The 23,422-nt window shown below is 43.8% G+C and overlaps 1 protein-coding gene across 1 annotated transcript in view; it reads right to left on the bottom strand.

The window, feature by feature from the left end:
* GREB1 (growth regulating estrogen receptor binding 1) overlaps positions 1 to 23,422 on the bottom strand; it is a 233,680-nt gene that overhangs the window by 95,061 nt on the left and 115,197 nt on the right. The window contains exons 8-12 of the mRNA XM_077488799.1: positions 12,745 to 12,861; positions 9,113 to 9,250; positions 6,121 to 6,306; positions 4,610 to 4,960; positions 1,685 to 1,813 (exon numbers count right to left, since the gene is read on the bottom strand). Coding sequence (XP_077344925.1) covers positions 1,685 to 1,813; positions 4,610 to 4,960; positions 6,121 to 6,306; positions 9,113 to 9,250; positions 12,745 to 12,861 — 921 coding nt within the window. The remainder of the gene's footprint in view (positions 1 to 1,684; positions 1,814 to 4,609; positions 4,961 to 6,120; positions 6,307 to 9,112; positions 9,251 to 12,744; positions 12,862 to 23,422) is intronic.

The following is a 23,422-nucleotide window of genomic DNA, read 5'->3' as shown; positions in this document are numbered from 1 at the left end:
CAAGAAAGGTCAAGAAAAATGCAGTGTGCAGTCTCTAACCATCTCTTGTATCATGTTCTCAGTCTCTAACCATCTCTTATGTCATGTCCTCAGTCTCTAACCATCTCTTGTGTCATGTCCTCAGTCTCTGATCATCTCTTGTGTCATGTCCTCAGTCTCTGATCATCTCTTGTGTCATGTCCTCAGTCTCTGATCATCTCTTGTGTCATGTCCTCAGTCTCTGATCATCTCTTGTGTCATGTCCTCAGTCTCTGATCATCTCTTGTGTCATGTCCTCAGTCTCTGACCCTCTCTTGTGTCATGTCCTCAGTCTCTGACCATCTCTTGTGTCATGTCCTCAGTCTCTGATCATCTCTTGTGTCATGTCCTCAGTCTCTGATCATCTCTTGTGTCATGTCCTCAGTCTCTGACCATCTCTTGTGTCATGTCCTCAGTCTCTGACCATCTCTTGTGTCATGTCCTCAGTCTCTGACCATCTCTTGTGTCATGTCCTCAGTCTCTGACCATCTCTTGTGTCATGTCCTCAGTCTCTGATCATCTCTTGTGTCATGTCCTCAGTCTCTGATCATCTCTTGTGTCATGTCCTCAGTCTCTAACCATCTCTTGTATCATGTCTGCAGTATCTAACCATCCCTTGTATCATGTCCTCAGTCTCTAACTATCTCCCGTATCATGTCTGTAGTCTCTAACCATCTTTTGTATCATGTACTCAGTCTCTGACCATCTATTGCATCATGTCTGCAATCTCTTACTTAAAGGTAAACACACTGCTAATAGTATTAGCAAATTTTCCATTTGGTGCACCTCTAGCAGAAATGATACGGGAGACAATCAGAGACTGAAAACATGATAAAAGATCAATGCTTCCTCACCAGTGTCCATCAAACGCAGACTCAACAGTACCTGTCAGATGCAGCCTACCTGTGCCTGTCAATTTCAGCCTTGCCAGTGCATGTCAGATGCAGCCTACCTGTGCCTGTCAGATGCAGCCTGCCTGTGCCTGTCAGATGCAGCCTGCCTGTGCCTGTCAGATGCAGCCTGCCTGTGCCTGTCAGATGCAGCCTGCCTGTGCCTGTCAGATGCAGCATAACTGTGTCTGTCAGATGCAGCCTCACCTGTGCCTGTCAGATACAGCATAACTGTGCCTGTCAGATACAGCATAACTGTGCCTGTCAGATGCAGCCTACCTGTGCCTGTCAGATGCAGCCTACCTGTGCCTGTCAGATGCAGCCTACCTGTGCCTGTCAGATGCAGCCTACCTGTGCCTGTCAGATGCAGCCTACCTGTGCCTGTCAGATGCAGCCTACCTGTGCCTGTCAGATGCAGCCTACCTGTGCCTGTCAGATTCAGCCTACCTGTGCCTGTCAGATGCAGCCTACCTGTGCATGTCAGATGCAGCCTCACCTGTGCATGTCAGATGCAGCCTCACCTGTGCCTGTCAAATGCAGCCTCACCTGTGCCTGTCAAATGCAGCCTCACCTGTGCATGTCAGATGCAGCTTCACCTGTGCCTGTCAGATGCAGCTTCACCTGTGCCTGTCAGATGCAGCATAACTGTGCCTGTCAGATGCAGCCTCACCTGTGCATGTCAGATGCAATCTTGCCAGTACCTGTCAGATGTGTTTTTCCTGGAGTTGTCATTTACACAGACAGGTCTACAATGATTTACGGTAAGCCAGAAGTACCTGGACAAAGACTGCTGAAGAAGGTTCCTAGAGATTCCACTTTGCCACTGACCAGCTCATAGTTGACCTCTTTCAGGAATTCCGCTTGTGTATACATAGTTTCCATTAACATCCGGGACTGATATTTTCCTAAAGGGGCCAATGAGGGTTACACATTAAAATGACAAAAGAATAGGCTTCAGGGGTTCAAGATGGGTTCCCCTGCAAAACTTTTCCACATATTTTTCTATGTATATCATAAATAAAATGCAAACATCCCTTTCTCACATCTATTCCAGAAGAAACCAAACGCTTTGTACAGTGCCTTGCGAAAGTATTCGGCCCCCTTGAACTTTTCAACCTTTTGCCACATTTCAGGCTTCAAACATAAAGATATAACATTTTTATTTTTTGTGAACTATCACCAACAAGTGGGACACAATTGTGAAGTGGAACGAAATCTATTGGATTTTTGAAACTTTTTTAACTAATAAAAAAATGAAAAGTGGGGCGTGCAAAATTATTCGGCCCCCTTGCGTTAATACTTTGTAGAGCCACCTTTTGCTGCGATTACAGCTGCAAGTCGCTTGGGGTATGTCTCTATCAGTTTTGCACATCGAGAGACTGAAATTCTTGCCCATTCTTCCTTGCAAAACAGCTTGAGCTCAGTGAGATTGGATGGAGAGTGTTTATGAACAGCAGTTTTCAGCTCTTTCCACAGATTCTCGATTGGATTCAGGTCTGGACTTTGACTTGGCCATTCTAACACCTGGATATGTTTATTTGTGAACCATTCCTTTGTAGATTTTGCTGTATGTTTGGGATCATTGTCTTGTTGGAAGATAAATCTCCATCCCAGTTTCAGGTCTTTTGCAGATTCCAACAGGTTTTCATCCAGAATGGTCCTGTATTTGGCTGCATCCATCTTCCCCTCAATTTTAACCATCTTCCCTGTCCCTGCTGAAGAAAAGCAGGCCCAAACCATGATGCTGCCACCACCATGTTTGACAGTGGGGATGGTGTGTTGAGGGTGATGAGCTGTGTTGCTTTTACGCCAAACATATTGTTTTGCATTGTGGGCAAACAGTTCGATTTTGGTTTCATCTGACCAGAGCACCTTCTTCCACATGTTTGGTGTGTCTCCCAGGTGGCTTGTGGCAAACTTTAGACAAGACTTTTTATGGATATCTTTGAGAAATGGCTTTCTTCTTGCCACTCTTCCATAAAGGCCAGATTTGTGCAGTGTACGACTGATTGTTGTCCTATGGACAGACTCTCCCACCTCAGCTGTAGTTCTCTGCAGTTCATCCAGAGTGATCATGGGCCTCTTGGCTGCATCTCTGATCAGTCTTCTCCTTGTCTGAGCTGAAAGTTTAGAGGGACGGCCAGGTCTTGGTAGATTTGCAGTGGTCTGATACTCCTTTCAAAATGATCGCTTGCACAGTGCTCCTTGGGATGTTTAAAGCTTGGGAAATCTTTTTGTATCCAAATCCGGCTTTAAACTTCTCCACAACAGTATTACGGACCTGCCTGGTGTGTTCCTTGGTCTTCATGATGCTCTCTGCGCTTTCAACAGAACCCTGAGACTATCACAGAGCAGGTGCATTTATACAGAGACTTGATTACACACAGGTGGATTCTATTTATCACTATCAGTCATTTAGGACAACATTGGATCATTCAGAGATCCTCGCTGAACTTCTGGAGTGAGTTTGCTGCACTGAAAGTAAAGGGGCTGAATAATTTTGCACGCACCACTTTTCAGTTTTTTATTTGCTAAAAAAGTTTAAATTATCCAATAGATTTCGTTCCACTTCACAATTGTGTCCCACTTGTTGATTCTTCACAAAAAATTAAAATTTTATATCTTTATGTTTGAAGCCTGAAATGTGGCAAAAGGTTGAAAAGTTCAAAGGGGCCGAATACTTTCGCAAGTCACTGTAACAGGTAATATTTACACAATTTTTGGAGTAAGAGAGGAAAAAGAGAATCCATCACCTAAACTGTTGAACTAGCCATGGATAGTCAGAAGTTTACCTGCCCATGGTAATAAAAGGACAGTGTTTAACTATGTATAAAATAATAAACACTACGTACCTGTAAATGGGCAAAGCTGCTAAGAGTTAACTTATTGTTAACATTAATTCATTCTTAGCCTTTTCAGCCTAAAAAGAGGTTGACCATAAAAGCAGAGCCCTCTAGTGATATAAATGAACCTGAAGTAAAGATCACCTAAGCAGATCGTGACTTTCACCAACCTAGATTTAATGCAATCTTGCAAAATAAAAATGAGACTTTATGAGGGCCGGGATTCAATCAGCAGGGGTCATTTACTAAAGGAGGATATTTTGATTTAGCCAAGTCACTCTGAATGTTCAGTCATGGGCAGAAATTAAAAATTATCGACTCCTCTTGCATATGACTAAATGATCAATGTGAGCCCTCTTTAACTGAGTTAGGTCAGAAATGCACCCGGTAAGTAAATCAGATGCACGGAGTTCACTTCCTACATGTATACTCACTAGGGGACTCATTTGCAAGGTTACGCCACAGTGGCCTGCAAATTTTATAGTTCTGGTATGAGCCTGTGGCATCTTATGGAGTTCTCTTTTTCTCTTAAGGCAGCAGAGAAAACGTAAATAAAGGAGACCGTTACGTGACTTTGACAGGTCACATGACTGGGTTCTCCTCCCATTTTCACTTTTTTTTATTTAATGCATTTATATTGCACTTTGTCCACATGGAGAAACAATCTTTACTTCAAAAAGTTGAAACATTCTCTCTCATGCCACCGCCTCAGCTTTGTTCAGATTTTGGTTTACATGTCATTCATGCATCCAACGTTAAAATCCCATCATATCAATCTACGAAAACTTGAAAGGTTTTTAGGAATATCCCACCAAATCAATACTTTTAAGTCAGATGTCAACAGACGATCCAACCTACCTGTTATAGCAATGCAGGAGTCTATGCAGTTGGGTCTTGACGTGCAGATTATTACAACATAGTTGGTCTTGGTCAGTTTTCCTTCCACCAGCAGTTTAAACATCTCAGACAGCCCTTCTGCTAAGGAATAGCTGCACTCAATGATCTTCACACTCTCATTGCAAGAACTGGCAGCCAGACCAGCCAACCAGGGCAGCTGAGAGGCGGTCACTGATGTAATCGGACTCGGGAAGTGAGGTAAGGCCTGCGACATGGTTTGTTGGTACTGGCGAATTTCGGCGAGGTGTGTCTCCCGCCAGGATCGCATGAATATCTGTTCTAGATCTTCTATTAGAGGCACCTGGTCTGGAGCTGAAACAAGAGAATAGTTTAATATATTTACAGCTCATCTTCTACACTCCAAACATGTTTAGAAATACGAGTAACAGCGTTCTGGCCAACACTCCTGAGCTTGTGGACCTAAAGCCAGCACATTTATATATTAAATAATAAATCATTAACTGCATTTTTTAATGCAACTAATGTAAGTACCTGATATCAGCATTGTTTATACCCTTGTACAGCAGCACTCAAACTAGGAGAAGGAGAAGCAGCATTAAGAGTCAATCAGGTGTGCTGCATGCAAATATGCTGACAAGGAAAATACTGTTAGGAAGAGAAAGCAGAGAGATGGCCTTATCTGTCTGGTGCTGTTCCTTTACTGTCTAATCAACAGCCTGGGGACAGGGTGGTGTCAGCAGTGTATTTTAGAATTGTAACAGAAAATGAGAGAGTCATTATACCATGTGATCAGCGGGGCCGGTCTATTAGGGGTGCAGGACACATGATTAGAGCCTGAGGCTAGTCTAATTGGCTTCAAAAAGGCACCCTAGGTCCACCCACTTGTGACATTAGTGAATCAACATTCGCTATTGTCTTCTTGCTTCTCCTCCCAGCCAATCAGGACAGAAAGCCGGTCCTAAGACAAGATTGGCCGCGAGGAAAAGCACCAGGATTGGCCGGGATGAGAAGCCTGCGACCTGGATGGGGTAAGTGCGGGTGGCGAGCGGGCAGGCGAACAAGCAGGTAGGCGGGCACCAGCTGCCACTGCATGTGGTGTGGTCTGATGACAATCCATTTCAGAGGGAAAGCTCAGCTGATGCATGCATATTCATTTTTAGAGAACTTTTATTAAGGATTGAGCACTTTTTAATTGCTAAGCACTGAAGATACAATTGGACACTGACAAATGTGAACATTTGATTTCATTTAATTATAAGGATTAATGTTTCAGCTTTGAGGGACATGTATTGCTTATTGCTTTTTTATTTGTGTTATTTAGTTAGTTTTATTTTATGATTGGAGTGCACTTTAGGATTATAGAGGTGTTGGGTGGGTGTTATTCCACTAAGCTGAAATAGATAGGGTGTGCAGTAAGAACACGGAGTGTGTTGCATATTAAATGTAAACTCCAGACTAGGAGCACTGGACTGAGGCTAAATATGTTGAAATAATTACAGGTCTTTACTTACCAAGCTGGACAAGATAATAAACTGTCAGCAAAAGCTGCATTTCCTCTGAAATAGGCTGAATGGTGGTAGGCCCATACTGTTCATAGGTCTTGGGCACAGCTTGGGAGTTCTTGTAGCAGTTATATAGGAGAGGGCTCACAATAACATCGCTCACATTGCCACAAAGGTAAGGGAAGTTTCCATGACCTGCAAAAACATAAAAACAATATCAACACGTGTAGCTTTTACAATACTTCAAGTATAAATAATACCCAAACTGTATTTTGTTTTACTTTTGGAAAAAGAAGGACATGATTCAACCACTGTTAAGGTTTTTTATTTTGGTTTTTCAATTTCGTTTTGTTTTTTTACACTTTAGTTAGATTTCCTTAAAGTGGAATTTTAAAGGACAAGTTCACTTTAAAAAAATAAATAATAATAAATGTCCATTTTTTTGCAGGTAAAAAAATTAAAATTTACTGGGATTTTTTTTTTTGGAGCCTGGAAAGCATTACACCAGGGATTAGCAGATCGCTGATGCCATGCAGAAACCCAACAGACTGTGAGTGTAAGTTGTCTGCCCCGTACACCATAGGCAAGTTTTACACTGACAGGAACACTCAATGAACCACCACGGTGCTCAACAGTGCTATGGTAGCTCATTGACAACTTACAAGCCATCATCCACAAAGGATATCGGTTCCTATAGTTCATTCATTCACAGAACTCTGTGAATGAATGGCATGGCCAAGTGGGCGGAGCGGAAATTCTACCCATACTGCTGTCACAGGGAGAGAGGACAGTGGGTGGCAACTGCAGCAGTGGGAACACGTTACATGTTCCACCCTAAAAATGGGTGGAACAAGTAACATGTTCCCAAAGGTGAACTTATCCTTTAATCAAAATTAGAAGTTTTCCCGAATGGAAATTTTGGTGCCAAAACCGAAAATGCATGATGACAGTTTTAAAAAATTTTTTATTTTTATATATAATTGTTTTATATTTGACTTATTAATTATTATCATAAATTTAAATGAATATAAATGTATTTTTGGCCATTATTGTATCATGTCCACAGTCTTAAAACATCTCTTGTATCATGTCAAATTTGTAAGGTGAACTTACACAGGACCCCCTCCTCACCCCACCCCCTGTCCCACTGATGCGTGGCGATCATCCGTTCTGAGAACCAGTATTTCCGCCTCGCAGCTCCGGGGCTTAGAAAACCCTGAGCCCTAAAGGTGGCTATACCAGGGCTCAGAACAGGAGATTGCCACCTGCAGGTCAGCGGGACTGGGGGGGGGGGGGGGGGTTAAGAGGGGGTCCTATGTAAGTTCACCTTACAGATTTTTCTGTAAAGGAGAACTTACACTTTAAAAACATTGCTAGTAGTATTAGCAAGATTTATATTTGATGCACCTCTAGCAGACATAATGCAGGAGATGATCTGAGACTGCAGATATAGTACAGGAAATGGTCAGAGACTGCAGACATGATACAAGAGATGAATGTAGCCTCATCAGAGCCCATCAAATGCAGCCTAAGTGCCCATCAAATGCAGTTTAAGTGCCCATCAAATTCAGCCTCACCAGTATCTATCAAATGCAGCTGCACCAGGAACCATCAAATGCAGCCCCACCAGTGCCCATCAAATTCAGCTTTACCAGTGCCCATCAAATGCAGCCTACCAGTGCACATCAAATGCAGCCTACCAGTGCACATCAAATGCAGCCTACCAGTGCACATCAAATGCAGCCTACCAGTGCACATCAAATGCAGCCTACCAGTGCCCATCAAATCCAGCCTTGCCAGTGCCCATCAGATGCAGCCTTGCCAGTGCCCATCAGATGCAGCCTTGCCAGTGCCCATCAGATGCAGCCTTGCCAGTGCCCATCAGATGCAGCCTACCAGTGCCCATCAGATGCAGCCTACCAGTGCCCATCAGGTGCAGCCTACCAGTGCCCATCAGATGCAGCCTACCAGTGCTCATCAGATGCATCCTTGCCAGTGCCCATCAGATGCAGCCTTCCACAGAGTAGTGATCTCCCCCTGTGTCATGGAGCTGAATTTAAATTGCCCAGCTGGGCGGCCCAGTAACAAAGTCCCACCTCCTTTGATAGACGTCACACTGGATTCCATTTCCCAGCATTGGATCAGTGTGCCGCCTATCACAGGATATGAGAGTTTGTTACAGCGACCTGTGACACAGGGAGAATGCCGATCTGCGTGGCAAGGAGAGGAGGAGGGAGGGGAGGACTGGCGCGCACCAGAATAACACCCCCCCAATGTGCGCCACCCGGGGTGGTCCGCCCCCTTCTTGGTGCCATTATTGGCACCTTTTCTTCTTTTGGCCAAATTAAAAAAACACAATTTTCAGCCGATATGTTTTGGTGGTCGAAATTTTGGTGCACCTCTAAGCAAAATGTAAAGAAAAATAGCGCACGGGCAGGCTTTTTATTACAGAAGAGTCCTGCTATGTCTCTTCTGCATTAAAGTATTCTTACTTGCCTGCTTGCACTATACACTTAGCTGCGCATGTGCAGCATAAATCCTCTCACTACAAAAAATGTTCCTATTAGAAGATCTCACCTGTTTGATGTCAAAGTGATCAAAACATATAAGAAATTGTCAAGTGGTTTAACTTTTTGCCATCTACCAAAACCTGAAATTATAATTATAGGTTACATTACCCTTTACAATACACAGTTTAAAAATAACCCTTACCACTTAAATGCAGGCACTTAATGGGGCCTGATCATATGTCTAGGTCTCTTCTTGATCACCCATGCATGCACCCTTTAAGATCTCTAATATGCAAAATTCCAACATTTTTTCAGAAGCGCCTTGCACCGCCTGAATCCTATGAAGGATAGAAATGCAAAAGTAGCTTTCACCATTGCTGGGGAATTTCTGCAGTATGTGGTATTTGCATAGTAGAGCACATTTAGCCCTCATTCCAGTGAAGGAAGAATATTTTACTGGCAGGTATATTTTAAATCAGTGGAATACACACCTTTAAATATGACCGGAGTGATCATGCATGACTTAAAAAGGTTGTCAGGGACAGAGACTGGCTCTCCTGTAGCCACCAGAGAAGAAGCGAGTACGTTCCCAGCAGTGGATGCTGGAGCACAGAGCTGAGATAAAGAATCTAAAATATAATAAAAATTTCAATAAATCACATTAAAGAAAAACTACACTCAAAAGAACAACATTCATTCGCTTTTACTTGTCCATAACTGATCATCAAACATATAATTTGTTCATAAATGACCTGGAGGATGGTGTAAACAGTTCAATCTTGTATTTGCGGACAGTACAAAGCTAAGCAGGGCAATAACTTCTCCGCAGGATGTGCAAACCTTGCAAGAAGATCTAAACAAATGAATGGGGTGGACAACTACATGGCAAATGAGGTTTAATGTAGAAAAATGTAAAATAATGCATTTGGGTGGCAAAAATATGACTGCAATCTATACACTGGGGGGAGAACCTTTGGAGGAATCTAGGATGGAAAAGGACTTGGGGTTACTAGTAGATGATAGGCTCAGCAATGACATGCAATGCCAAGCTGCTGCTAACAAAGCAAACAGAATATTGGCATGCATTAAAAAGGGATTTTTCAAGAGATAAAACAATAATTCTCCTGCTCTACAAGACTCTGGTCCGGCCGCACCTAGAGTATGCTGTCCAGTTCTGGGCATCAGTCCTCAGGAAAAAAATTAGAAGAAAAGAGGTTTAACCTTAAACTACGTAGAGGGTTCTTTACTGTAAGAGCGGTGGGGATGTGGAATTCCCTTCCACAGGCGGTGGTCTCAGCAGGGGGCATCAATAGTTTCCAAAAACTATTAGATAAGCACCTGAACGACCGCAACATACAAGGATATACAATGTAATACTGACATATAATCACACATAGGTTGGAATTGATGGACTTGTGTATTTATTCAACTTACATAATATGTAACTATAGTCCCAATGAAATATCCGAAAACAATAACCCTGGTTCTAATAGTTAGGGGATATGAAAAATAATAAAAATATAGAGGCTGTGTGTGGTCATTTTTTCTCGTGTGTCTTAGCTGACCTAATCTGAAACAGGAAAGACAAAAATCTGCTTTATGAACCAGTAGATGCTTTCCTTCTTAGCCCTTGTACACACGGTCGGAAATTCCGACGGAAAATGTCCGATTGGACCGTGTTGTCGGATAATCCGACCGTGTGTGGGCTCCATCGGACTTTTTCCATTGGAATGTCCAACCAACAAGTTTTAGAGCTGGATATAAAATTTTCCGACAACATGATCAGCATGGTACCATCAACATGGTAGAGAATTCCGATCGGACAAAGTGGCACGCATGCTCAGATCAAATTACAAGACCAAAGCTATTGGCTACTAGCCTGAACGTAGTCCTGTCGTAACAAACGAACGTCATCATGTTCCAAACTATTGGATTTTCCGATAACTTTGTCCGACCGTGTGTATGCAACACCAGTTTTGGACAAAATCTGTCGGAAAAAATCTGTCGGAAAAAATCAGACGGATTTTGTGGTCGGAATGTCCGACTGTGTGTATGAGGGCTAAGACTTCATGTCACAGTCAGGGTGATTAAATAACAGTGAAAGGACAAAAAACTGTTGGTTTATCTCAATTCACAATGATCTAAAATAAAATTTGTAACAAACTTGTTCAAAAACAAAGTAACATTACAGCTGCATCATTGGCACCCGAGAGTGCCACATCTTATATTTGCAGTGCCAAACATTACAGGTCCCCCTGAGAAACCCAGACTTCCAGTTATGACAGTGGTTGCCAAAATTTTGGACCTTGCGGACCACGAAACTCATGTCTTTGAATCCTACGGATCATTAACATGGTAATTGGGGAGATAAAGAAGGGCAATGTGGGGGGTAGGTGGATAATTTAATAATAACATGTCTGCTATACAACTGCAATGCTACATTGTTGCTGAACAGGTATTCTTTTAAATGAGAACACTATTTTGGGTGTCTGGGTAAGGAGATTATCTAATTTCTATATTAAAAACCCTGCCTGTTTTATAAACATGATTGAAATAGGTTCTTTTAAGAAGTCTGATCTTAAAACAGACCTTCAGTCATTTTTTCATCTTTTCATCTATTAAATCCTCTGCCCTTGTTGTTTTACCCTTGGGTAGTAAAACATATTTTTTCTGCCAGTAAATACCTTATACAGCCCACTTCCTGTTTCTTGTCTGGTCATTAGCCTAGGCTTATGACATCATGCACATCTCTCTCTCTCACTCTAGGACACACTTAACTCCTACAGCACCCCCTAGTGGTTGACCCCATTCACTGCCAGTCACATTTACACAGTAATCAATGCATTTTTAATCACACTGATCGCTGTATAAATGTGAATGGTCCCAAAGCAGCACCAAAAGTGTCCGATGTGTCCGCCATAATGTTGCAGTCACGATAAAAATCGCTGATCGCCGCCATTACTAGTAAAAAAAAAATTATTAATAAAAATACCATAAAACTATCCCCTATTTTGTAGAAGCTATAACTTTTGCGCAAACCAATCAATAACTGCTTATTGCAATTTTTTTTACCAAAAATATGTAGAAGAATACATATCAGCCTAAACTGAGGGAAAAAAAGTTTTTTTATATATTTTTTGGGCATATTTATTATAGCAAAAAGTAAAAAAAAAAGATTTTTTTCAAAATTGTTGCTTTTTTTGTTTATAACGCAAAAAATAAAAACTGTAGAGATGATCAAATACCACCAAAAGAAAGCTCTATTTGTGGGAAAAAAAGGACGTCAACTAAGTTTGGGAGCCACGTCGTGCGACTGCGCAATTGTCAGTTAAATCGACGAAGTGCCGAATCACAAAAAAACGCTCTGGTCTTTTTCCAGCCAAATGGTCCGGAGGTGAAGTGATTAAAGCTACATGAAAATGCCCCCTCCCTGCGGAATAATATATATATACATACATATATATATATATATATATATATATATATATATATATATATATATACACACACACACACACACACACACACACACACACATACATATATATATATATATATATATATATATATATATATTATATATAATTTTTTATTTAATTTTTTACATAAATCTTTTTGCATTGGTACATGTCCTCTGTGGCAGTGCCCAGCCCTTTTCAACAATAGTTTTTAGCCTTGAAAAAGGCCAGAAAATTTTCCATCAACTTCAATAGGGTTCTGCACTATATTTGGGGTTCATGGACTTCCCATTGGGTTTGCTGAATTTCCCGTGAACGAAGCTTTGCCCAGTTCACTCATCCCTACATATCACAAGCTAGAGAACCATGTTTTCCAGTAACTTATAAAATAAAGACCCTGCAAGTTAGAAGTTATTTTACTGAGGGTAGGGACTAATGTGAATTACAGCAAAATACCATAGTACAGTGAAAGATGCAAACAATTCCATATATCTTTATCTAAAATAGACATACACTAGGTATATCTGGGTGTGTTTTATTTTTTAAAGGACTAAATCTAGGAATGTTAGATAAAGATTATACCTTCTTTTCTTTTTTTAAACAAACAGATCATTTCCTAATGGCCCTAAAAATATAAAAATAAAAATACACAATTGTATACTTACCAACTTTTCCACCAGTAATTGTGCTGTTTTGCAGGAAGCCTGAGTCTGTGGAGGAAGGGAACTCTGGAGACCAACCTTTATGTCTTTTTTTCGGAGGCCCAGAATTTGTTACATTTCCTTTGAAGTAAAGTAACAAATGATCAGAACACCAAATACAAAGTCATACCCCAATTTTATTATTGTATCCAGGCTTTGAAAATAATAGATTAACTATAGATTAAAGAAGTTTTCCTATTTTTATATCCTATAGAAATTTTGAAAAATGTTCATGGATGAATAATGGTCATCAATGAGAAAGCCCTTTCTAAGGCAATGAGCAATTAGCAGCAGCCCTGCAAAACTTAAAAACAGTGGGTAGGAGTGGGTTTTCTACCCTTAATCATATATTAACTAAAAGGCGCTTTTTAAATATATATATATTTTTTTTTTAATTCAAAAGTACAGATGCTTACGGTATATGTTATACAATTACAGATAATTATATGTATATTTATTTCTTATCATCCTCTCACTGCCCTGTAGTGCATTCTTTAATTGAAAAAAATCCAAGATCAAAGTATTGGCATTACTTTCATAGACATACAAGATAAAAATATAAAGAGTTTATGATGGGCATCCAAATATAAAAACACCTGCTCGGAGAAATACAGAGGCTATGCCGATCACCATCAGAAAATGCTCTAATGCTGCTGTACAAGAAACTGTCCACATGGTGGCAGCAGAGCAGCACTGGGTGAGATTTACTGACAGCCAGTTTGGCAGAGTTGTGTACTGTGTTGCCTTCGATTAAAGTGGAGCTCCAGGCTCCTTCAGAAAAAAATTCAAGGTCAGCAGCTACAAATACTGTAGCTGCTGACTTTTAATATTAGGACACTTACCCGTCCTGGAATCCAGCGGAGTCTTCACCCCAGCTGATTTTTCAATCTGCTCTCGGGTGATGCCGCCGCCATTTCTTGTAAGGGCTTCACAGCTGGCTACCTAATGCGCACATGCGTGAAGCGCGCTGTGGTTTGTGAATGGCCCGGCGGTGGGGAAAGGAGGAGTGGGGCCGAGCTGCGCCAGTCATCTGGAAGTGGGAGCGGGTACCTATCAAAACCAGGAGCGGCTCCCTCCTCCCTTTTTAGGCTTTCTTTCTTCTTATTTTCAACTGGCGATCCAGCCAGTAAGTCTGTTGTTTTTCAACAGAAAAGCTCTCTTGCAGTTAAAGGGTTGAGACAAACCGTTTAATACTGGCATGGGCGCTTTAAATGATCTGCTTTTATTTACCGTGTTTATGTAAAACTGTTAGTTAATCTAACACTCTCCTCCGCCCAAATTTGCTCCCTATGCCCATTCATACAGAGTGGGGGCACGCTAATACAGAAGGTATGTTCATGGGCAGATCACTGGGTGAGAACAGTATATATACTGTTCTCACATATATTACATTTTTGGTTTTGGGCTTAATGCCGCTTTAATAATGTTTAAGTTATACCATTAAAATAAATAAATCCCTTTTCAGAATTTTGGGGATTTTTTAGACATGCTTAGACATGATTTTTTAAAACAACCTGCTTACATATTAAAGTGAATCTGCCATTATTTTATTTATTTATTACAGGTACTTTTCCACATTTTGTCATGTTATAACCAAAAATGTAAATGTATTTTATTGGGCTTTTATGCGATAGACCAACACAAAGTGACATAATTGTGAAGTGAAAGGAAAATGATAAATGTTTTTCAAAGTTTTTTACAAATAAATATGTAAAAAGTGTGGTGTGCATTTCTATTCAGCCCCCTTTACTCTGATCCCCCTAAGTAAAATCTAGTGGATCTAATTGCCTTCAGAAGTCAATAGAGTCCACCTGTGTGTAATTTAATCTCACTATAAATACAGCTGTTCTGTGAAGCCCTCAGAGGTTTGCTAGAAAACCTTAGTGAACAAACAGAATCATGAAGGCCAAGGAACACACCAGACAGGTCGGGGATAAAGTTGTAGACATGTTTAATGCAGGGTTAGGTTATAAAAAAAATCCCAAGCTTTGAACATCTCACGGAGCACTGTTCAATCCATCATCCGAAAATGGGAGTATGGCACAACTGCAAACCTATCAAGACATGGCTGCCCACCTAAACTGACAGGCCGGGCAAGAGGAGCATTAATCAGAGAAGCAGCCAAGAGGCCCATGGTAACTCTGGAGGAGCTGCAGAGATCCGCAGCTCAGGTGGGAGAATCTGTCCACAGGACAACTATTAGTCGTGCACTCCACAAATCTGACCTTTATAGAAGAGTGACAAGAAGAAAGCCATTGTTGAAAGAAAGTCATAAGAAGTCCCGTTTGCAGTTTGAGAGAAGCCATGTGGGAGACACAGCAAACATGTAGAAGAAGGTGCTCTGGTCAGATGAGACCAAAATTTAACTTTTTGGCCTAAAAGCAAAATGCTATGTGTGGCAAAATACTAACACTGCACATCATCCTGAATACACCATCCCCACCGTGAAACATGGTGGTGGCCGCATCATGTTGTGGGGATGCTTTTCTTCAGCAGCGACAGGGAAGCTGGTCAGAGTTGATGAGAAGACGGATGAAGCCAAATACAGAGCAATCTTAGAAGAAAACCTGTCAGAGTCTGCAAAAGACCTGAGACTGGTCAAAGGTTCACCTTCCAGCAGGAAAACAACCCTAAACATACAGCCAGAGCTACAATGGAATGGTTTAGATCAAAGCATATTCATGTGTTAGAATGACCCAGTCAAAGCCCAGACCTAAATCCAATTGAGAATTCGTGGAAAGACTTGAAAATTGCTGTTCACAGACGCTCTGCATCCAATCTGACAGAGCTTGAGCTATTTTGCAAAGAAGAATGGGCAAAAATGTCACTCTCTAGATGTGCAAAGCTGGTAGAGACTTACCCAAAAGGACTTGCATCTGTAATTGCAGTGAAAGGTGGTTCTACAAAGTACTGACTCAGGGGGGCTGAATACAAATGTACACCACTCTTTTCACATATTTATTTGTAAAAAATGTTGGAAATCATTTATCATTGTTCTTCCACCTCACAATTACATACCACTTTGTGTTGGTTTATCACAAAATCCCAATAAAATACATTTACGTTTTTGGCTGTAACATGACAAAATGTGGAAAGTTTCAAGGGGCATGAATACTTTTTCAAGGAACTGTATATACTGCACATCTACATCAGTCCCTGCCCCCATAGGATTACAATCTAAGGTCCCTAACTCACATGTATACATGCACATGCTAAGGCCAATGTAGACAGGATCCAATTAACCCACTAGCATGTCTATGGAGTGTGGGAGGAAACCCATGCAGGGCACAGGAAGAACATGCAAACTCCAGGCAGGTAGTGCCGTGGTTGGGATTTGAACCGATGACCCTAGTGCTGCCAGGCAGAAGTGCTAACCATTGTTCACACTTCCCATGAATCATCGGGCACATGCCAGCATTACCAAATTGCATCATTGCTTGAAGAAACCCCTTTCTTATTGTGAAGATAAAACACTTCACTCACTTTCCTTCTGTGAGCCTAAAGCCTAGGAAAAGGTAAATGTCAGCACAGATATGCCACTCATTAGAAAAAGCTGAAATTCTATTCTTAACCAAACAGACTCTGCCGGGTAAACCTCAAGATGTGGAAAGCAAGGCACATTTAGAAAGCACATGCTGATAATGTAATGAGAAAATATAAAATATACAGTATATATAACACAGATGGAACGCAGCATAGGTACTCTTGCTTTTTCTTTAGCTCACTTAAAGCAGAGTTCCACCCAAAAAAGGAACTTCCACTTTAAGTGCTGTGACCCCCAGACATGACATATTTGGCAAGTCATATTTTTTGGGGGGGAGAGCAGATACCCTCTTTTTAGAGGCACCCAGCTGAGCTCCCACTACCTCCTAGGGCTCTGCAGAGTCGGAAGGAAGTTCTCCTCTCCCCCCTTCCTCTGTGCAATCTTCTGGGACATGTCACAGGTCTCAGAAGATTGCCAGGGCAGTCACCGCGTGCAGCACGGCTCACGCATGCGCAGTGTGTGCCCAGCTGTGGAACCACCCAACAGTCACAATGCCGGTGCCAAGAAGAGGAGGGGGAGAAGAGCCGGGCTTCGTTTGCCTTCATCGAGCGTCTGATTATTAAAAGTCAGCAGCTACACTTTTTGTAGCTACTGACTTTTATATAGGTGGAACTCCGCTTTAAATCCACACTGGAGCAATAGTAGAATCAGTAGAATTAAGTGAATGAAGGACAGTTCAAGAGTACCTGTGTCACATCCCTTATGTTGCATTTTATGTGTCACTGTTGGATGGGGGAACACTGGATGGTTGCGTACGCATTGCATTACATGCAGCTCACCACTTTGTTACACATATATATATTTATGGTCCAGAGCCCTCTGACCGATACGGATAAGGATGACAAACAAGGTTAACATAAACTCGCTTTACTTGAAATGGACCTGAAAGTGTGCCCTGGTCTAACGTACGGTATACCAGAATAAGGGGGCATACCTTAGATAGAGAAGTGGGTGATAATGAAATGAATATGAAATGGAGTGAAATGAGTACTCTCATGAGGAGTATGATGCTTGAGAAATGCCCTGAAAGGGGATGGGTGGGTGGGTATCGCGCACCGGAACCGACGAGGAAGACAGGCGCACGGGCTGGCTATATACTCCCCCGGGCTCCACCCATAATTCCAGGCCACCATACTGGCCTTTCTATTTATGGTCCAGAGCCCTCTGACCGATACGGATAAGGATGACAAACAAGGTTAACATAAACTCGCTTTACTTGAAATGGACCTGAAAGTGTGCCCTGGTCTAACGTACGGTATACCAGAATAAGGGGGCAAAAACATTCAGGTAGGGGATGCATTTTATTGGTACAAGTTTGTTACTGGGTGAGCTTGACAAAGGCCTGGGCCATCTCTACTTGCGGATTGGGTATGTAACGGGCAAAACAGGTAGACTTCCATCTACCCAACTTCTTAATAACATGGTCCGGGACCCCTTGGCGGGAGGCAGTTGAAGCTGCTTCGATACGAAATGAATGTCCAGAGTAGTGAGCAGGATTGAGGTGAAGGATGCCCAGGAGTATCCTGACATGTTTCATGAACTGGGCAGCGTTCAGCGGCTTAGCGTGAAATGGCAGAAGCGGGCCAGTTCCTGGTTGATCGGCCAGAAGGGTCAACAAGCGGGTGAGAATGGCGACCGGGCACCAGCGGTTGTTGGTCTTATAAAAGTGTATGTCCGTGCCTGAGCCAAGCTGCTGTGTCTTGGAGACTGCTATGTGAAGGATAAAATGGTCTTCATACCTGACCAGGTGGTGCTTGCACAGCATGCGTGCTGAGGGGCTACTAGAGGTAAACTCACCTGGCCGTAGGAACCCGTAGAAGGCCAGGTGTATGGCTGCCTGTAAGACGACACTAGTGTGAAGACCGAAAGGTGAAGTGGCCAGAACATCTGACATGTCTCTGAAAATGTCTCCTGTGATGGGCAGCCGTTTGGTGCAGGCCATAGGCTGGAGCTTCTGAATGCCACGCATGACAGCCCGAACGGCGTGGAAAGTGAACAAGGAGGGTTCGGTAGGGTCCTGGAGGGATGTGAAATGTTGTACCCCGGCCAGGTATAACCGGATCGTGTTAAAGGATAACGCCAACTCCGAGTGGCAGTAAGAAATGAAGGCCAGGACTTGTTTGACCCGGGAGGACTCTGAGCGGTGATATGACATAAAGCGGTTAAAGGCCCTCCAGGCCGATTGATAGGCCTTGCGGGTATTGCCTGAGAGGGAGTGATTGATGAGTTGAGTTGCTGCTAATAGGTGTGGGGCTAATCCAGGGTCAGTTGAGACCAGTCCGGGATAGCTGCTGATGTTGGTCCGGCTCCGGGCACCTGATCAAAAAATGAAACTAAGTTAAAGCGGGAGAGGGCATCCGCTGCCTGATTGAATTTACCGGGGACAAAGGAACAATGAACGTTGAACTGAAATAATAACGAGAGCTGGACCAGCCGCCGCAGGAAGGACATAATCGCTAGAGACTTGGACCTGCCTTTATTAACGATCTCTGCAGTGGCCAGATTGTCTGTAGAAAAGGTCACCGTTTGACCTGACCAACTGTGGCCCCATGTATGTGCAGCGGCTACGATGGGGTACAATTCGAACAGGGAGGACGTCTCGGTGAAGCCGGGAATTGCCAGTAGCTGAGGAGGCCAGGGGGCCGCGAGCCAGAGGTGGCCAAAAATTGCCGCAAAGCCTGTGGAGGCCGCTGCATCGGTCACCACCTGGGGTGAAAGGGAGGACACAGAGGGAATAAACAGGGACACGCCATTCCAAGATGTTAGAAATTCCTCCCACATGGCAAGGTCTGCTATAGCCGCAGGATCTAGGCTAAGGACTTGCTCCGGGTCCTGTGCGTGGGACAGCAAGACTAACAGGCGTGATACGAATGCACGACCCTGTGGGATGATGCGCATGGCAAAATTTAGCATGCCGAGCAGGGACTGTAACTGTCTCTTGGTGCAAGTTCTGGCGCGGGTAAAGTCCCTCAAGACCGTCCTGATGCTGGTCAGTTTATCCGGAGGGAGGCTGGCCTGCATAGTGCTGGTGTCTAGGCTGATCCCGAGAAAGGTGATGGCCTGCGACGGCCCCTCCACCTTGTGCTCGGCAATGGGGACGTTAAGATTATTGAAGACCACCCTTAGCTTATCCAGATCTCCTGGAGGAGAGCCGGGTGGCTCTATCAGCAGGAAGTCATCCAAATAATGTATGACTGCCTGACACTGGGCTACGTGCAGCAAGATCCATGCGAGAGTCTGCGCGAACATGTCGAAGAGCCAAGGGCTACTCTTGGACCCGAACGTTAGTTTAGTGGCAAAATAGTACAGTTCCCTCCACTTGATGCCATGCCAGCACCAGAGGGATGGATGGATATGAAGAAGCTTGAAGGCGTCCGAGATGTCGGCCTTGGAGAGCCAGGTTCCTGTGCCAGACTTGAGAATGGCCTGGATGGCCGTGTCTACAGATGTGTATTTAAGGGAAAACTCCTCAGAGGGGATAAGGGAATTAAGACTGGGGATAGAGGAATGAGGCGCTGACAAATCGTACACCAATCTGAGTTTATTAGAGAACTTGCCCTTGACAAGCCCAATAGGGCTGACTCGCCAGGTATTAAATGGGGGCTGTGTGAAAGGGCCTATGATGAAATCCTGGTCTAGCTCTGACTGTAACAGTTGGTCAATGGCTTGTACATCCGTGGCTGCTGACCGCAGGTTCTGGCATTCGTGCGTGAGGTGAGGGAGAGAGATAAGTCCAGTATGAAAGCCTTGAGTGAAGCCCTGAACTAGGTAGGCAGATAGTGAGGGGGTAGGATGATTGATGAGGTAGATACTGAGCCACGAAATGTTGATCCGGCTTAGTCAAGACTTTTTAATCTGTTTGACCTCGCACATAAGCCTGGGATGAGCTCTATGACACTGGGTGCACACGTGGAGCAGCCTGCACTGACTGAAATTACATGACCCGCTGTTATAATTATTGCAGATTGCTGCACCTCCCATGGTTTTGACCGGGCGCCCCAGTTTATCTGTCTGCGGCAGGCGTGCTGGCGCCAGTGGGCCCTGAGCAGAACCTGAGGTCGATGGACCATCTAAGGGCGGGGCTGCCACTGAGCTAGCGCACCAAGTCGCGGTATGAGTAGCCGACTGGCAAATCGCACAGAGAGGAGACCGTAGCCCCGCGAAGTGTCGGCAGAATAGCTCGGTATCCATGACACTCCAGTCAGTAGGCGTGTGGAACTGGGAGAGCCTGGCGGCCGCTTTAGCGGGGAAGGAGCGGTGGTAATCATAAAATGAAAAACCGCCGTATTTATAACCCAGGTCAACTACCACATGGAGGTAACGATCCAGCTCCTCCCTCCTGCCGGGGGAAGCTGCGCAGATGATGTCCCTCAACATGCCGAAGGCCAAGGTAAACTCGGCGACAGAAAGCTTCCTGTCCAGCCTGGGGTCTTTGGTTTTGAGGACCACTGACACGTCCCCCCAAGTATAAGCTTTGTTCTCCGCCAGCTCATGAACGGAGACGAGGAGAGAAGCCAGATTTACGTCCTTGCCCTCTAGGATGTCCTTCCTGATGTTAGCTGACACCAGATGAGAAGGGTACACTATTGGTGTATCCCTAGAGATACCTGCTACCCCTGCGCCTTAACTCGGCTGTCAGCCTGGGGATGGTCCATGCTCTGAAGGACCTTTGACTGTCGCTCTCTGAGAGAGGAGATGGAGATAACGGAGCCGTGAGGTCCTCGCTGCCAGCCCGGGACATGGTGGCAAAATCCAGGCCTGGCGAGCCTATAAGTCCTCGGGTCCGGGTTTTCTCCTATATGGAACCTATGAGGGTGACATGGATTACAAGATTCGTTGGAGACTCCTAAGGAAAATACATATTTTAAAGAGAAGGATGCTTCTGCTCATGAGCGTATCCCTCCCTCCTTTTTTTTTTTCCTTACCTAAGGAGGCACCGTCCTACCAGGTGCAGGTTGGACCTACTGAAAACTCGACTGACCTGAGGAGATGAAGGTGAAGTTTGTTTGAGATTCCTATGCCTAAACAGAGATGGCTAGCTAAGCAGTGGAGGTGAGATCAGAAATGAGATGAAATGACATAAATGAAATGAACAACCAAACGAAATGTTGTTTTTTTTAGAATAACGTGCATATCTTGGCTTTTGACAATGAAATGAGGCTGATGAGCCAGGCCCCCCGATAGGAGTCCAACATTGAAGAATCAACTGGACTAAAACCGGGGAGCGGTATGTGACCGAGAAATGAGTGAATCTGCCATGACAGAGATCCGAATCGCCATGCCACAGACTTGCGACCGAGCACGAAACGGTTTCTGGAGCATGTACTGAAATGAGGCCATTCCTGGGGCACGCCGAGACGAATTTGGTACACAAACGTGACTATTCGTACCGGAACGTGATAGGTGAAATGAAATGAAACCCATGACAAAGACAAGAATCGGAGGACGAGCCCATGAAGCCGACAGATGAATCCTGTCTTTGGAGCATGTACTGAAATGAGGCGTAAAAGCTGGGCGCACCGGAACGAATCGGTGCATAAATAAATGCAACGGAGTTCGAATCGGAGCGTAATAAGTGACAGAAATGATATGCCATGACAGGGACAAGATTCACCGATTGGACTGATGGTTACAACAAAGAATCCGTCTCTGGAGCATGTACTGAAATGAGGCGTAGCAGCTGGGCACGCCAGAACGAATCGGTGCATACAGAATGCGACAGGATTCGAATTGGAGCGTAATAAGTGACAGAAATGATATGCCATGACAGAGACAAGATTCAACGACTGGACTGATGGTTTACAACAAAGAATCTGTCTCTGGAGCATGTACTGAAATGAGGCGTAGCAGCTGGGCACGCCAGAACGAATCGGTGCATACAGAATGCGACAGGATTCGAATTGGAGCGTAATAAGTGACAGAAATGGTATGCCATGACAGAGACTAGAATCAAGGACCGTGCCTGAACCTACGAGTGACTCAGTCTCTGGAGCATGTATAGAAATGAGGTCGAACCCTGGGGTGCTTCGAAGCAAATCGGTGCATTGGAGATGCGACGGGATTCGCACCGGAGTGCGGTAAGTGACAGAAATGATGAAATGATTTAGAAATGGTAGAAAATGAAATGATCTGACATAACGGACTGAAATGATTTGAAATGAGATGAAATGATGGATATGATTCAACGGTATGAAATGATTGAAATGATTTGGAACGGTTTCGGCCGGTTTTGTGGATCAAAACAACGTGAAATTTGACATTTGTCCGGACTGCTCATTTTAACGTGACGAACAGTCGGCTGTGATTTCGAACGATTCGATCGATTCGAATATAGAGAACTGATCGGGGAGCCGTGCGGCTCAGAAATGACGTGCCTACGAACGAGGTGCCTGATGTGGCACGATCGACATGTCCCGAAAAGGGCATAACGACTTCTTTCGAAGAAGGGGTAGTGACATAAAGTGACGAGTACGAGTGCCACAGTTGAAACGTTCGTGCAATAAGAGTGAGAGGTTCGTGAGTTCAGAGAATCTAGTTTATGTGACATTGTAACGCATGAGAAATGAAAAGGGTGCCGAAGCCCTACCTGCGACAGCCGGCCCAGACGTGTTGTACGACAACCGAAAATTTCGTTGAGTATGACGATACTCGGACGGCAAACACACGGACGCTGATAAATGACAAGATGACTTTGTCAAATGCAAAGGCGAACGGACAACGTGGGAACTCACGAACCCGGCTCACTTGGTCTCGAGGATAGTCGGCCCTTGATTTCTGACGTATCAGAGATCGCGCACCGGAACCGACGAGGAAGACAGGCGCACGGGCTGGCTATATACTCCCCCGGGCTCCACCCATAATTCCAGGCCACCATACTGGCCTTTCTATATATATATATATATATATATATATATATATATATATATATATATTATATACATACACACACACACACACTTTATTAGGTTCACCTTGCAAGTACGGGGTTGGACCCCTGTTTGCCTTCAGAACTGCCTTAATTCTTCATGGCATAGATTCAACAAGGTTTTGGAAACATTCCTCTGAGATTTTGGTCCATATCGACTTGATTGCATCACG

The sequence above is a fragment of the Lithobates pipiens genome, unplaced genomic scaffold (genome assembly GCF_037356315.1).
Source record: "Lithobates pipiens isolate NorthernLeopardFrog02 unplaced genomic scaffold, aLitPip1_a1.2 Scaffold_18, whole genome shotgun sequence".
Classification (NCBI taxonomy): domain Eukaryota; kingdom Metazoa; phylum Chordata; class Amphibia; order Anura; family Ranidae; genus Lithobates; species Lithobates pipiens.
Note: the sequence above shows the minus strand (reverse complement) of the source record. Positions and strands in the feature narration are given on the sequence as shown.